This window comes from Lycorma delicatula, chromosome 1 (genome assembly GCF_047948215.1).
Source record: "Lycorma delicatula isolate Av1 chromosome 1, ASM4794821v1, whole genome shotgun sequence".
In the NCBI taxonomy this organism is placed as follows: domain Eukaryota; kingdom Metazoa; phylum Arthropoda; class Insecta; order Hemiptera; family Fulgoridae; genus Lycorma; species Lycorma delicatula.
In genome coordinates this window covers 134,965,661-134,983,118 of record NC_134455.1, presented here as the reverse complement: position 1 = coordinate 134,983,118, position 17,458 = coordinate 134,965,661, and the positions used below count along the sequence as shown (strand labels likewise).

The 17,458-nt window shown below is 29.9% G+C and overlaps 1 protein-coding gene across 1 annotated transcript in view; it reads left to right on the top strand.

The window, feature by feature from the left end:
• Positions 1-17,458, top strand: part of LOC142317649 (uncharacterized) — a 71,611-nt gene that overhangs the window by 29,704 nt on the left and 24,449 nt on the right. The window contains exons 6-7 of the mRNA XM_075354205.1: positions 4,382-4,933; positions 12,521-12,546. Of these exons, the coding sequence (XP_075210320.1) occupies positions 4,382-4,933; positions 12,521-12,546 (578 nt within the window). The remainder of the gene's footprint in view (positions 1-4,381; positions 4,934-12,520; positions 12,547-17,458) is intronic.

Below are 17,458 nucleotides of genomic sequence, written 5' to 3'. Positions count from 1 at the left end.
AATCTCAAAATCTATATTTGTTTCTACTTAATTTCTTTTTTGCGTGAAAGTTTACTGTTAATGTAATGTTATAGTCTATCTCAGGGGTGCCAAACCCATAGCTGGCGAGCCACGTGTGGCTTGTGCAGCTTTTAATGTGGCTCATTTTATCAATTTAGACATAAAATGACTAAAAATTATTTGCTCTATAAAATACAATACTCTCATGGTTAATGGCCACAGTTGCTCAGACATTTCTTTAATTTTAATGTATAGAAAGAAAAAGGAGACATTAATTTCAGGTATTAATTTGGTCGGTTATTTGTAAAGTTTTTCGGTTTTATTAAATTATTACGCCACTGACCAGGAATATTTTTGTTCGGAAATGGCATCACCCAAAGCACTGTTCAGGATGCACCACCGGTTTATCTCGGTTTATAGTTGCTGTGTGCTAACCAGTAGCTACCAAGAGGGTAGCAAAATAGGTCCAATTTTGTAATACTTGTAAATACAGAACTCTTATTTATCAGAAATTGTGCATGAAGTAACAAGTAGTTTCATCCAGATCAAAAAATATTTGTTTCTATTTATCACACCATTATTACGTATAAGCAGTTATTTTGTAGTTACCCTAACCATGTCAGCAAAGAAACTAAAGAAAAAGAAAAAATGTATATACAACTACAGTTTTCACAAAGAATGGGAAGAGAAATTGTTTTTATTTATTTAAGAACAAATGTATTGTTTGATTTGTGGTTCAACAGTTACTGTCGGGAAAAAATACGACATAGAATGACATTTCACAACTGTTCATAAAAAATATGATACTTAATATTCTCCTAACAGCAATTTAAGAAAATCAAAATTGAAAGGAATGAAAACTGCATTAGTTGCCAAACAATCTTTGTTTACCAGGTCTGTGAATGAAATGAAAGCTGCTATCATGGATCATTTAAAATACTTGCATATACTTGTATTGCACAAAAAACCTTTTGAGGATGGTAACATAATTAAAGAATCTATGTTTGCTGCAATAGAGATATTATTTCAATAATTTAAAAATAAGAATAAAATTAGGTTTGCTATCTAAGAAGTTCTATTATCCAGAAATTCAGTCACTCATAGAATAGAAGCAATGTCTCAGAAAATCAGAGCACAATTAAAAGATGATTTACAAAAATGTGGTTTTCTACGTTTACAGTGTGATGAATCAACAGTTATCTGCAATGTAGGTCAAATAAATATTTTTATAAGGATAGTTTTTAACAATTGTTCTGCAAAGGAAGATATACTGTCAGTTGTGCCATTAAAAGGAAATACACATGGGAAGGACGTATACCAAGTTATTAGAAACCTTATTAAATTAATCTTCCGCTTCAAAAACTTATGTCCATAACAATAGACTGTGCACCTGCCATGGTTGGTTCTTCATCACGTTTTGCAAGAAAAATGCTGAATTTCCAAATTTTTTTCACTACCACTGCATTGTACATCAACAGGTATTATGTATAAAAGTGGTGAATTATGAACATGTCATGAAAGTTATTCTAGAAATTGTCAATTCTATTTGGGCCAGACCACTTCAGAGGAGATAATTAAAAGAACTGGCCGATGAACTCAATACAGAGTATGGAACTTTAATGTTACATTCTGAAATTGGATGTTTTAGTAAGGGAAAAGTCCTGCAACAATTTTTAGAGCTTCTTCCAGAAATAAAACAGTTTGTAGAATCTAGAAATGAAAATTATGTAGAACTTAGTGATCATTACTGGTTATCTGATTTAGCCTTTCTTACAGATATAACAACTAAAATGGATATACTTAATCTTGAACTTTAGGGAAAAGAAAAAACTATAGTATTGAATTAATAGGAAGTATCAATGCGTTTCAAACCGAAATTCAATTTGTGGATGACCCAAATAAAGGAATGTAACTTCAGTCACCTTACAAATTTGGAGTACTAGAGTACTATGGTAAGAAATATAAGAAAATTGAAACAAAAAAATATTCTGAATCTCTCACAGAGCTTAAAAATAATTTTGAAATTAAATTTTCTGATTTTCATAAAATTCAGCCAATTGCTTCATTCATTTTAAATCTATTTGTTGATACTAATTGAGAAATGGAAATAATTGATTTTCAATCTGATCTACAATTAAAAACAAGAATATCACAAACAGATTTTTGGATACTCATAGATGAGAAAAATATTCACTCTTAAAAGAAACTTTTCAAAGGCTACACTCCTGCTTTGGATCAACTTACCTTTGCCAAAGTGGTTTTTCAACAATGAACTTGCTAAAATCAAAGTTCAGATCCAGTATAACTAATGAACATCTGAATGACTGCATGAATTTAGCTATAACATCATATGTACCACAGTACAAGAAACTGGCAGAAGAAATGCAGTGTCATGTTTCACAGTAAAATATGTTTTTCTTATATTTAATTTGTATTTTAATTCTTAAATTACGCATTTTCTTTAATATATTGCAATTTTTTGTGCATTGTATATGTTTTAGATTAAAATATTAGAAGCAAAATGTATGTGGCTTGCCAAAAAATTTTAAATTCTTAATTGGCTCAAGCCCGGTTAAAAGTTGGACACTACTGGTCTATTTTTTGCAAAATTAACTTAGTTAACATAATTTTGATACTTATGGTACATTATTATCTCATATCATGTATGCTATACTAAATTTTCACTTATTTCACATTTGATTAATTTTTATTTTATAATTGAATCTCTCTCCTAATCATGTATCCATGATACATGACTAGAAGATTCCATTCATTCCTAATTTAATAAAAATGTCACATCAATGTGGGTCTTAACTTTTATTTTTTGTGTTGGAGTATTATTCCAGACCAAATTGCTCTTTTATTTTTGTAATTACTTCATACCAATTTATTTTTTTAAGAATAAAGATAAGCTAACTTCCTTACTTATCAATTTTTCCAATCTACTGCAGTTTGTCATGCTGTTTTATAAGTGTATTAATTTTTTTCACAAATTTTATCTATATAAAATTTAAATAACTTTTTTCTAATATTATTTTCTATATTTGTTAATATTCTTTTTACAATATCAAATCCTTTGTAAAGTTGCCATTGAAGATGATTTTTAATATTCTGTATTTATGGATGTCATCTATTTTCAGTAACTAAATTTTAATATTTTAATTTGTTGATTATATAATTATTCTTAAAACAGTCTTACTTGAATATCTAACCATTAAAGGCTTGATATTCTAATATCCAATAATAATGTAACTGAAAACATTACTAAAACTTACAATAAAAAAATATGTATGCTAGCATGCAGACCTAATAACCACATAATAAAATATTTAAAAACAGAAATAATAAAATAAACAATCTTTGAAAATCTATAAAATTAAATGTAATGATTCTGATGGTATTTATGTAGCAGAAACAATTAGATCCTTTAAAATTAGATTTCTTGAATATAGAAATAAATAAAAAATAATAAATTAAGTTTGTCTAATATGGCAGACCATTTAATAAACAGTAAACAATCTATTTCTGATATTAATACAGATTAGTAATATATTATATTATATTAACAATATTTCTAATTATAAAATAATAAGATGACATAAAATTAAATATATTAGAAAAATATTATATATATATATAAACATAACAAATTTCAGTAAGATAAATCATAGACAATGTGTGAGGAAAACTGTCTTATAAAAACTGCAACAGATTTCAGCACTTGTATTAATTAATAAACAACTTTCATTATTTTAGTATTTTTATTGTGCTATAATGGAATTATTTCAATAATGACTGAAGATGCGGGATTCCTCAAAAGTACTTTCATGGAAAAATTAAGGTAAGATGTACCTTATCTTAATATCTTGTGCTAGGTAGTTTATTTTAATATAATTTAATAGTTCAGAGAAATAATGTGAATCTTTAAAGATCTTAATGGGAAAGGAAATACAAATACATAGTTTACTTGACGTACATTTTCATAGAGCATCTCACGTATCAATATTTTTTTTTATTAAAATGCCAAACAACTCATTAACATGGTTTTACTTTTGCTGATAGTGGTAAAGTCAAACTTTCTGGAAACACCAGAAATGAAGTGTACATCATACCATACAGATTATGTACATATAATTGATTACACCATTTGCAGTTTGTACATTAAACTTGAAAATTATTAAAAACTTTAACGTAAACTAAAATCTTTTTTGAAGAACATAAAATGAAATCTAAGGTATCTTTAAGTATAATTTTAAGTGTGAATTAACATCTAATTGATTAGACTTGGTTATTCAAGATACAAATATAGTCAATTTGATTTGTTGGACTTTGGTAAAGGTAAATTTTAAAAAGATCTAAAGTGGCGTAAATTTTTTTACAGGATCTAGGTACAGAAACAATTGATTATTCTATGGAGGAAAATAATGAGAATAGTTTCATATGTGAGTTTTGTCTGATGTCTTTTAATTGGAGTTCTGCTTTGAAGAGACATCTTTTAATTCATGCAGAAGAGAAAACCTTCATGTGTAATATTTGCCAAAAGTCATTTACAAAAATTTATAATTTGAGAACACATCTTTCCATTCACTCCGGCGAGAAAAATTTCACTTGTAATATTTGTCAAAAGTCTTTTAGTCGGAGTTCTACTTTAAAGACACATCTTCTAATTCATTACAATGAGAAAAAATTTACATGTCACTTTTGTCAAAAGTCTTTTACTCAGAACTCCACTTTGAAGACTCACCTTTCAAGACATACTGGTGAGAAAAAATTTACATGTCATTTTTGCCAAAAGTCTTTTACACAAAGTTCTACCTTGAGAAGACATATTCATATTCATACCGGTGAAAAAAATTATGTATGTAATTTTTGTCAAAAGTCATTTTTTCAGAAATCCAGTTTGAAAGCTCATCTTTCTGTTCATGCTGGTAAGTAAAAGAATACTAAATTAATAAATACAACATTAATAAATCCATTAATGTTGTATGAGGTACCATTCTTTGAAAATATATCCCAAACATCAACTTTATAGCTCCTTGAAGAGTATATATTTTTAACCTTCACATCACCAATTTCAATAAAAAAAACTATTTTTCTAATTTTAAGTATTTGACATTCACAAAGGGAGTTACATATTATCTTCAAATGTTGTAGTATAATGATTTCTATTACTCTGTTTAACTCATTTCAGTAATTTAGAAATTTTAAATATCAATCAGTGTTTGGCAGGTTAGATTCTTTTGCCTATTACAGAAAAAATTATTTTTATACTTTGTTATGAGGAATATAAAAAAAATCAAAATAAGATTACATTGTGATCACTTTTAATAAAATCTTTTGATATTATATTATTGTATATGATTGTGTTCATCAATTCTAATTGATACCTTTCTTCCTTACCAGACAAAATTGAAAGAAAAGTTTATTGCATATTATATCGGTGGCTTAATTTTAAACCTAATAAAAAAAAGTTGACAGTACAGTTGTAGGACTTTCCTGTCATGATTTTTTTTGCTGATGAATGGCTTACACACACAACTTAATTAAAAATATTTATCATTTTATTTAAACATAATAATTTTTGTTTATTTAATTCCATGATTCTAACTAAAGTGCACGCGCATACCATATTTTATTTGTGTAGGTGTGGTGGTACTAGCGGTCACTTTAAATTCTTTTTTACACTTTATACACTATTATTTCATTTACATTTATTTAATTCTACTGTGATGTCTCAACATGTGTTGTCACCACATAGCAGACAACTACAGCAGCTGTATGTCTGCTACACCGGCGCTCCTTGAGGTGAGAGCGGGTACTAATGACTTGGTATTCCCACTTAGCCACTAGTTTATTTAGAGTATTTATTGAAGTAGGGGTGTAATTTTGTAAAAAATCTTTTTTGGAAATATTTTTTTAATTGTAAACATGTGCCTAAGACAAAAGGAAGACCTTAGGAGCTGTAGAGCAAGGTCACCCAAGGTGACCTTGTTCTACAGCCTTACTCCATTGATCTTTTAAGTTGAAAATTTAACGGTATCAAAGCTTCATACATAGAAGTAATTCTGACCAAGTTTGGTCAAAATCAGCCAAGTAGTTCTGGTGATTTAGAGGGTGACACCGAACATACATATGAACATTCGGAAAATTTCCTTCCAGTTTTTGGATTTGTTAGGTGTCAAAACGTAAAGATCCGGTGAAAACTGTATGTGCCCAAATTGAAGCGATTACAATACTTTCCTTTCTAGAGCTATAACTCTGCTATGTGATAGGAAAGTAAAAGAACTGAATTATTTATCATCAATATTAGCATAAATTCTAAACAGTTACTGGTTTTTCTTCTTTAATTTGTTTATCATTTATAATTCAATAATGTTTATTGTTTACTTATTTATGTAAATTATGTTTTCCTCTTAAAACTGAAAGATTAAAATAATACATATTAAATCAATTATTAACACTAAACTACTAATATTCGGTTACACTTTGAAAGTGACAATAATGAAAACTGCTGTTGCAAATTGTATTACAGATATGGTAACATTAGTCTATTAACACTATTAAAATTTCTCTTTATCATCAGTCTCAGGTAAATCGTCTTGCATGCCGAACTGTACAATGGAGTACTCAAAAAATCATATTGATTCCTGTTTGGAATTATACTCTTCAAACTGATGTAGCAAGTCATTGTATTTTGTAGTCGATGACTTAAGTTTACTCATATTGAAGACTGCTTTTCATTTCATGTACTGGAACAGCAATAGGTACTTCTCCATTTTTAGTGTAAATAAAGTCAGCATTAATGATTAGAGTTTTTACTGAAAATAGTTTGTTTGAATTCTGATAGCTTTATACTATTCCCATCATCTATCATCTATTTTTTGTAGAAAAAATACTTTCCTTTAAATGATTTAAAATTTGAATATTTAACTGTCTCAACTTCATATTATAGCTTTTGCTTTACACACCAATGGCTGTCGGCCATTCAGTTGCTGCCCGATGGTCTTATCTTTTATGTTGACCTTGCTTGGATTGTAGAATGAAACACAGAAATAATTAATCCTGAATGGTTATAAGAGGGTGAATCAAATATAAAGAGTAATTTTTTTTAAATTTATTGATTGATTATACACACAGTTCATAGTCATAATTTCTTTATATAGTCAACTGCATGACTGCACACTTTTGCCAATGATTTGGAAGCTTGAATATTCTAAGTTCATGAAAAGTTTGAGGATGAGTCATCAATCAATTGCGCGCAAGCTCTTTGACGTCTTCCATTGTTTTCTATCATTCCCCTCCAAGCAATTATTTCTAGGACACAAACAAAAAATAATCACAGGGAGACAAATCTGGACTGTCGGGAGGATGGTCAAGAATTTCCCAGTGCATTTTTTCCAATTTATGCCTTGTCAAAATCACTGTGTACGACCTGACATTGTCATGGAGAAGGATAACAACTCTAATGGACATACCCCATCTTTTGTTTTGGTAGGCAGCTTTGGTTGATTGTGGCAGCTGGCAATAGTAAGACGCATTCGTTTTTAGTTGATTGTGAAGAAAATTAATGAGCAAAACTTCCCTTGAGTCAAAAAAAAATTATTGCAGGAATTTTTCTGGCTGACACACAGGTTTTGACCTTACTGAGTAGCCCTCATTCTTCCTTTGCTACTCCTTACTCACCATTTTTGATTCCAGATTGTAATGATGGACTTGTGTTTCATCACATGTGACGAAAATCACATCTTGCCAAAATCGATTCAGAAGTCTCTTACAGATCTCCAGCCTGACCTGTTTTTGATTTTCGATTAACAACTTTGGAACCCATCAAACAATAATTTTTCTGAAACCAAGATGATCTGTTTCTTCAACAGTGAACCGGTGATTACCTTTGATAAGCTCTCAAACAGCATAGATGTTGTCAGCTGTGAAACTTGACCTTGGGCATTGATTATGGCTTGTTTTCTACACTTTCTCACCCGCCCTTAAATTGTCTTGCCCACTATACAGTGTAGTGTCCCCAAACTGTACCTTTAACTAAGTTAAAATTTCCATGAGTTCAACACCTTCATTAGTTAAAAACTTTATGATTATACATTGTGTAACAGACAATAGAACCTCTTGCTCATTCATGGCTGTACTGACAACAGAACGGAGCAGAGCTAACCAAGCTGGTTCCCTCCCCTCTCCTTAAACATTAACCCCACTCAAACATCCAGCTTGGAACTGCTTGCTGTGTAGAATAGAAAAATTACCATTTAAATTTGATTTACTTTCATATGAATACTCATTTAACTGCCAATTAAACGAATAACTGGTAATTACTCATTTGCTACTGTATGTTATGTATGTTACATTCTTGATGACCCTTATTTATAGTTTCTTGCTGATTTAATTACTTTCTCATAAATTACTGCATAACATATTAAAACAACTTTACTTTATTTAAAAAAGATTACTTTTAATTGTTACCATTGATTTTTTTTACCATTGATTTTTTTTACTTTTATATACGTACTTAAACGATTCATGATTATTATACCAAAATAACTTTTTATAAATGTTTTCGTTATCAGTAAAAAATATAATAAATTGTAGTTTTACAAAAAGGCTAATTAGGATTTTCTTTTTTGCTTATACTGTCCTGTTTTTGTTTTATTTGTATTACTACGATCTTGGCTCGCATTTACATATATTTTAATGATAAAGATGAAATGAGTGTAAAAGGGAAATACAAAGAACTTGCCAGTAATCAGATCTGAAGCAGCTGATCCTGAAAACCAGCATACCAATTATTGTAGCAACTTTCTGGGCATGAAGGTGAATTGATTCACAACTCAGTACAATATAATATTTTTTTGATGGAGCAAATAAATATGGAGCATTAGTGATAATAATATTTTTTATTTTGCATGAAATTATCAAAAACATATATTATCTGTTAATTAATTTATAATACATTGTTAATTTTACAATAAAAAACTAATTTGTTACTACTTCATTGGTTTCTTTAACTCAAGATCATATGAACAAATAATTTGTAGACTTAAATGTATTTTAAATGTAAAATATATTTACGATTATGTGTAGTATGAACTAAAGTATTAATATTACTAAACTATATTTTGTGTTTGACTTATGCCAGACATATAATGTTTCCTAAAATTCCAGTGTATAATTATATAGTATATGGTGTAACCCAAACATATAACTGTCATACATATAACACATACTGTCGCATGTTTGTGGCTTAATCAGGATATTGAGAGATTGACAGTTGAAAATGTTTATGATATTACAATTTATTAGTTTAAAAGCATAAAAAAAAATACAAATCAATAATAATAAATGACAATAATAATAGTAAACAGTGATTACATACAAAACAGAATTTAAAATAATCATCAGGATTTATTTTCAGGTAGTTAAATGTAATTCAGTCCCATTGACAAAAGACAATTAGCATGACCACTAGTCTTAACACTTTTAACCTTTAGTCTTCTATTAACAACAACAGTACAATAGATAAGACAAGCATAAAGTTTTTTCACTGCAAATGCCGTTGCTGTTCCAAGTAAAACTACCCTAAATTTATGAATGTAATTCAATAGATTATCTCTTTCACTTATAGTCTAACAGTAACTCACTGAACCATATCTTGGTTACATGTACTTTCCACTCTGAAATTACTTGTGACATCACCTTAATCACGTCAAACTTAATTCACACTAGAAATGATCGTCCACCCTCACACATTCCAATGAAATTCCTACCTTGGTACGATAACGTTCTCACAGAACAACATTTGTTTAGATGTGTCAGTGGGCAGTATTACAATGGATAATTGTTGAACGGACTTGTTATATTTACTAAATTAGTTTCTTTTAGTCCCTTTCTGGATTCCTCCCATTATATTTTCTACTACTTTCTTCTAATTGGTAGGAATCCATTACCCAGGTCTGTTGTACCAGTCTTGTTATAATACTTTTATGGATAATATATGTAGATGACATTTTAATAATGTTGATCTCTAATACAGATGATAACATTTTTTGTTTGAAACATAGTAGAAATAAAGTAGATGGGCCACTGAATATAAATTATGATTTTTAAAGCAAAATAGTTTGAAAATTTTGACAAACAAAATTTTCATTACTGATCAGATTCAGATTCCCAGCAGCTTCATATGCAATCTTCTTACAGCTTGTATGTAACAGTTTATTGTATATTACAACAAGTTTTGTTGTAATATACAACAGGAATTTCTTGTTCTTAAAACTGCATTAGCGTGAGATCAGGTTGAAGTATGGTAATGGTTTCAGCAAGATGGGACACCAGCTCTCTCTAACAGAGTTATCTCAAGACTGTGGTTTGACAGATGTTCTACAGACATATCAATATGTAACTATTTTCTTTGAGTTTACCATTAATTAGTGTCCATTAATAAATCTAGGGGCGTTAATGAACTGAAGGTCTCCGTACAAGAAGAAATCAAATCATACCAGACAATATAATACAAGCAGCAGTGTGAAATCTATGGGACAAAGTGCAACAGTGCAAAACAAACATTGGTGGACATCTGACTAGTGCCTATTTAAAAGATAAAGTTACATCCTCAATTGACATCATAATTACTGTAATGGCATAATAAGAAATAAAGAATTTATTTTTGTTTTTGTTCTGTAAATTGTGATGGAAGATTAAATAAAAACAAACCAACATACATGGCATTTATAGACTTAGAAAACACATTTGATAACATAGACTGGAATAAAATGTTAAGCATTTTAAAAAAATGTAGGGTTCAAGTACGGAGATAGAAGAAAAAATGCTAACATTTACAGGAACCAATCTGCAACAGAAATAATCTAAGTGCATAAGAAAGAAGCAGTAATAAAAAAGGGAATCGGACAAGGATGTTCCCTATCCCTGTTACTTTTTAATCTTTACATGGAACTAGCAGTTAATGATGTTAAAGAACAGTTTAGATCTGGAGTAACAGTGCAAGGTGAAAAGATAAAGATGCTGTGATTTCCTGATGATATAATAATTCTGGCTGAGCGTAAAAAGGATTTAGAAGAAACAATGACTGACATGAATGAAGTCTACGAAAGAACTACCACATAAAAATAAACAAAATGCAAGTAATGAAATGTAGTAGAAATAAAGTAGGTGGACCATTAAATATAAAAATATGACGAGAAAATACAATGTAAGTAGAAGAATTTTATTATTTGGGAAGTAGAATTTTTAAAGATGGACAAAGCAGGAGGGATATAAAATGCTGAATAGCACAGGTGAAATGAGCATTTGGTCAGAAATATAACTGCTTACATCAAAAGTTAATTTAACCTGTGAAGAAAAGATTAGAAGAAGCTTTTGAAATGCGGTGCTGTAGGAGATTGTTAAAAATCAGACAGGTGGATAAACTGACAGATGAAGAGGTGTTGCAGCAAATCAATGAAGAAAGACACATTTGTAAAAATGTAGCTAAAAGAAGAGGCAGACTAATAAGCCACATCATAAGGCGTCCTGGAATAGTCGCTTTGATATTGGAGGGATAGGTAGGTGGTAGAAATTGTGAAGGCAGGCAACGTTTGGAATATGTAAAACGATTTTTTAGGGGTGTAGGATATACTGAAATGAAATGACTGGCATTATTTAGGGAATCTTGGAGAGCTGCATCAGACCACTCAAATGACTGAGGAAAAAAATAATTGTGAAATTACAGTCAATAATAATAGATTAATTAATTTTTAGATGTAAAAATAAGAATTAAAACACATTGAAATTACTGCAAACTAAAATATATAAATTATATTATTGCTCTGAATATAAATAAAAATCTCGTTAAAAAGAATACAACAGAAATAAATATACCATTTGAAGAAAAAACAAGATGGAGACTTATTTTTATAAAAATTCAATAAATATCTAATGTCTAAAAAAGTTAAAATTACATTCTTTAAGCCAATAAATAGTAGAATATTTAAATTATAATAACATTGCATGACAAGGTGAGTGTAACAGCAGTGGAATGTATAGTATTAGTTATAACCATTGTAAACGGATATAGATTCTTTAGACCAATTTTTAGAAAATTTAAGAGCATACAAAAATAAAAGAAAGAATTATTAAAATGTTGCAGATTACACATGGACAACATACAATAAATTAGAAAAAATCAGAATTGAAAGTAAATTTGAATAACTAGAAAAAGTATATTCTAACATAAATTTGTGAATGAACAGGTGGTAAATTTTGAATGTGGTGGATTATTTAAATTGTCATACATGTTTTAATAGCTAGTTTAACTGTAATCAGTATTTAATTCAATTGATCATGATCAGTTTTCAGATATAACAGTGGTAATGTATTACATGATATTCTATGTTACTGATGATTAATGTATGGATTTGAAAAAGTTTTTGTATAAATTGATAAGTTTCTATTGAACTTGCTTTGGTTTTGTCATAGTGGTTTTTGTTGATTGAAATATTTAAATATACATGCCCTATAGATTGGGAATGTAGCTGCAAATGACAGGTATGTGCTTGTGTTGTGCATACAGGAAAGACCATTAATATGATGGTTAACTGCATTGAAAGGGCAGTCTTTGCATTAAAGTGTGGTTGGTTATTATCCAACAAGGGATATACACTTACAAAATGCTACATGTAGTATACATTATCCGTATATTAAACTCGTACAGTAAATTTTATGCCTTTGAGAAACAAATGACCATACTGAAGGTGCTGCTGTAATGGGTGGATATCTGTGGAAAGGCCAGATAAAAGGATAGTTTCTAAAAGAGGTTACTGGACTTTTCTATAGATGTTAAAGAAGCTGAACAAAACTAATTAATTGATGGTTGCTGAGGAATGTTTTTTTAATTCCTTAAAAACCTTTGAGTCTGAAATTTCAAAAGTTGAAATAAAAGTGGTATTAAAGTAATTTAAAACAAGGGATGTATACTTATAGTTGAAGCTAATTATAGTAGGAATTATCGAGATAAGATGGAATGATGAACAACATGTTTGGTCTTGGAGTTATAATTTGAAAACATTAAAAATCCATTTCAAAAATTTTGACTAAAATCGAATACTTTGGCCATTTCAATTGATAAAGAATAAAGAAGTAAATGAAGCTTTATGTGTAAAAATATTAATGATAAGTAGAGTATTTTTAAGTATTGCAAAAAATATGTACATTTATAATTTTAGGCAATTCCAACCAAAAATATAAATTCAGCATAAAAGCATCTATACTACTGAAACCTCCAACACAGATTTAGTGGAGTACCTCAAGCTCCCAGAATAAAAAAATTTCAGAATCCAATTACTTTAACAAATTTTCATAAAGCCTCTTGGATACTATTGTTTTTAAGGTATATTAAAAAGTTTACCTCCTAGAAAATGTTGCTTGATACTCAATATTAAAATAGTCATGAATATATATAATCTAATACAAAGTATTCTTAATAAAGCAGTTGTATACAAAAATTGTGATACAAATATATTTTTATTGGGGTAATATTGAAAATTTATAACAAATAACATAAATTTTTCATTATTTTCATCTACTTCATTGATTTCTATAATAGAGGATGCAGTGAAACAGTTATTACCATTGCACTTTGAACACACTTAGTACAATATAATCCACTTTTTCTACATTCGCAGGCAGATCCACATCCTATTTACAATTGAAAACAGCATCTTAAGTAATATCTGGAGCTGGGGATTGAGTCATCATTACTGGCACGAACGTATTGGAAGAATATTTCACCCCCAATTTTTAATAGAGATATCATTACCTAACAATATTTGCACTAGTTGGTATACTATTTTTAGATGTTCAAATGCTGCATCAGATGTTGACACTAACGATGGCAATTGAACACAGGTGTTTTTAGGTGTGCCTTTTAACAAAGGATTGTATCGTAAAGTATTCAAATCTTTTATTTATTGGGTGGTGGGGGGCACCGTATAAAGCCAGAATGCATGCAACATCAGTGTGAAAAAGTTTTCTATATTCTACATTAGCATTTTTAAATACTTCAGCAACATCAGGTAAATCGTTGCATTTTTTAAATTTTTGGGTAAACTTGTTTTTACCTTTATTGAAAAAAGCAGATGTGTCACAACTAGTGAAAAAATGTAGAAAAAAAACGCTGTTAGCATTTTGGTAGTGATTTCTCCAAACTTTTGGATGAAAAACCTTTCTGAGCAAATTTCCCTTGAGGTGGCTTTTGAAAATAAATTTCATGGTCTGTTGGAGTTAGTACAGTTAATAAAACTGCTGTATCTTCAAAAACTATAGCAATATTTTCCAACTGTAAATTAATTGCCGTTTCAACAATCACTCTATCTGCATCTCTTTCTGCTTGGCATGTAAAAATGTTATGGTCAGATAATTTTTCTATAACATTTCTATAAGTAGGCTTTTATTTTTACTATTTATAAGAAATTTTTCTTGGTTAATTTTAAGCAGCATATCTTTATCAAACTTTATCTGCACACTTATTTTTGAAGTACAATGATTTCTTCCAGCTGATTTTATGCTGTCTTTTTGTAATTGTCAAATACTGCATACACATTTCTGATGTAATCATTCTTCAAATGTCTTACTTAGTGATTACATATTGTTCCCATTTTTTCTTCTTACTGCCATTTACACTGGTGTAACAATATACCTCCATCAATGACATAATTAAAATTTTCTACACCATGAATAGTTGTAGAGACTTCGGGAAATAGTTTGTATAATATTGATTTTTTTTTGTCTTTCACATTTAACTATCTTCAAAGAGAACAAAAGGTTATGGGCTAATTCATGTAAGTTTTCAGCTCTTCATCGGATTTTTACAGAATGCAGATTCACTGAAATAGCAATAACAGATAAGCTGGAACAAAATCGTTATTAACTTTAATCTTATTATTTTTTGACAATAAAGGATTGATCACTTTTTTTGATAGTTTAAGATGTTTTAAGTTTTAACCCTTTGCTTTATTCACTATTTTCATGCCTTCTTTGAAAGTGTTAAAACAATTTATTGTTTCGTCACCAATTACTCTAGTTGCAATCGACAAAATAGCATCTGTATCAGGAAAAGGGCTATGGTGTGTAAAAACTTCCTCCAATTTTTTACAAATATAATATCATCTGTTCCTATCCCAGCTTCTGTAGAATCACTATGTTGATGCCTTTTTTTAAATTATATATTACAAAATTTTTCTATCCCTTCAATTATATCTTTAATGTAACTCACTCCTTTGATCCATTTATATACAATCCTTTCAGTGACACCACGGTTAAAAGTACCTCCTTCTGCACTCATTGATTTCATCAATGTCTGGTCAGTGGTAATGCCAGAAGAAAAATAATCTGAATCCTTAGCTGCACTGCATTTTCACTGCACAAAATACACGACAGGAACTGAACATGTGACTGGGCAAACTGATTTAAATAAGAAACGTATATAGTACATTTTACAGCAACATCTGTCGTTGTCCCCCTCCACTTTCTGCCACCTTTCCTTTGCATCTATTGTTACTACAAACAGTTTTAGATACTTGGCATCTCTACAAGTTGTTTTGTAATTTCCTTTTTTCTTAAATAACGGTTATAATATTAAAATTTCAAACAAAATTATTTACTAAAGATAAAATAATTGCAATTACTAAAAAAAAATCAGTAGCAACAAAAATTACTTTCAAACCTTTTAGTACATTATGCAAAAAACATAATTCTCCAGGTTGAACATTGATTAATTCAATGGTTCCTAAGGTCAAAATCTTAAGATACTCCACTAATTGTCTTCTATAATCTAATGCACTTTATTATTTAAACTGATTTTAAAAATAGCATAATTGTTTCCATAACAGGGACAAAGTTAAATGGTAAAATATTGTGCAGTCACTTTAGCATGTGATTCATCAAGAATTATCCTTAGGATAGCTTAGTTTGGTACCAAAAAGAACATGTTTACAACATAATATTAAGAAGAATGAAGTCACTTAATGTGGGATTTACAGATCTGAAAAAAGAATTGAAAATTATTAAGTGGAATAAAATGTTCAAAATCTTAAAGAAAATTCTGACTTAAATGTTGCCATGGGACTCCTCATGTAGAAAATCTCGGCGTGAGGAAGTAGTCCTCTGTCGGTTGCGGATAGGACACACCAGGGTGTCACAAGAGCACCTGATGACAAGAGAACAAGCACCCCTATGCACACGATGCAACTGCCGCATGACTGTACACCACATACTCGTGGACTGCATATGTTATGTGGCGTTGCGTCGTAAGTTTAAATTACCCAGAAACATCCGTGGTGTCTTGTGCAACAACAATGAAGTTTTAAACCGGTTGTTTCTTTTTCTGCATAGTGTAGGGTTAACCCAAAAAATTTAATATTGTCGGGTATATTTCTTATTCTAGAAAAGTTTTTAATAGATTTGATTTTGTTAACTGAGGGGGGGAGCCTTTTACACTTCTTATCCGAATCTGTTAAATTTTATTTTTTATATAGTTTTTTTTATTTATTATTTTAGCTTTTATGTTTTAATGACTCTGTCTGTGATATTAGTTTTAAGATTCTAGTGATATTAGTTTTAAGTTTTATTTTTTTAACTTAGTTTTAAGTTTTATTTAATTTCTTTATTTTAGTTTTAACCTAGTTCTAAGTTTTATGTTTGTGTCTTATTTTTTTAAAACTTTTTTGTATCATTTTTGTGCTCTTGTTATCTGAGAATGGGCCTTTTACACCCATCTCGGACTTTGTTTAATTGTTTTGCTTTTATTTTTTTATTATTATTTTAAGTTTGTTTTACGTACTAGTTTTAATTAATTTTATTTATTTTTTTTTCATAAAAAAAAGAAAAAAACCTGGCCGATGATAACGTACAGACGTTTTTCGCCCTCCACAAAAAAAAAAAAAAAATACATACTAAAATATATGACTTGCCAATAAATTAAAACTTAGTCCGTCAAGGACAGCAATTTGCTGCCACTCCTGCGTCGCTGAATGCCAGCAAGTGTCCACCATATTATAGCGCTCTGAGCTATATTTGACCGATGAACAGCCATTTCTCAAGGGTAGCTTCCTACAGCAAGCATAGGAGTCTTATATCCCTTAAACTACTGATGCCGGTTGAACAAAACAATGGCATCAAGGAACTCCCATACGGTCCGACAATGCGGCTCGCGCCATATTGACTCACCGGTTATGAGTGGCTAACTAATTTTCCCCTTGACTTCTTCCAGAGTGGCCTTAGTTCTGCCCCCCACCCCCCCAAGAGCTGGGCAGTCGAACATCAAGTTTTGTTTCGATTAGACCTCCCCAAAGACGTACAGCACATTAGCTGTCAAGCGGAACCGAAACAAATATTGGTTCAAATTCGCGTGGTTGGAGAGCTCTTGGGCTCCCGTGGCTCTTAAAAACGAAGTAGAAGCGTA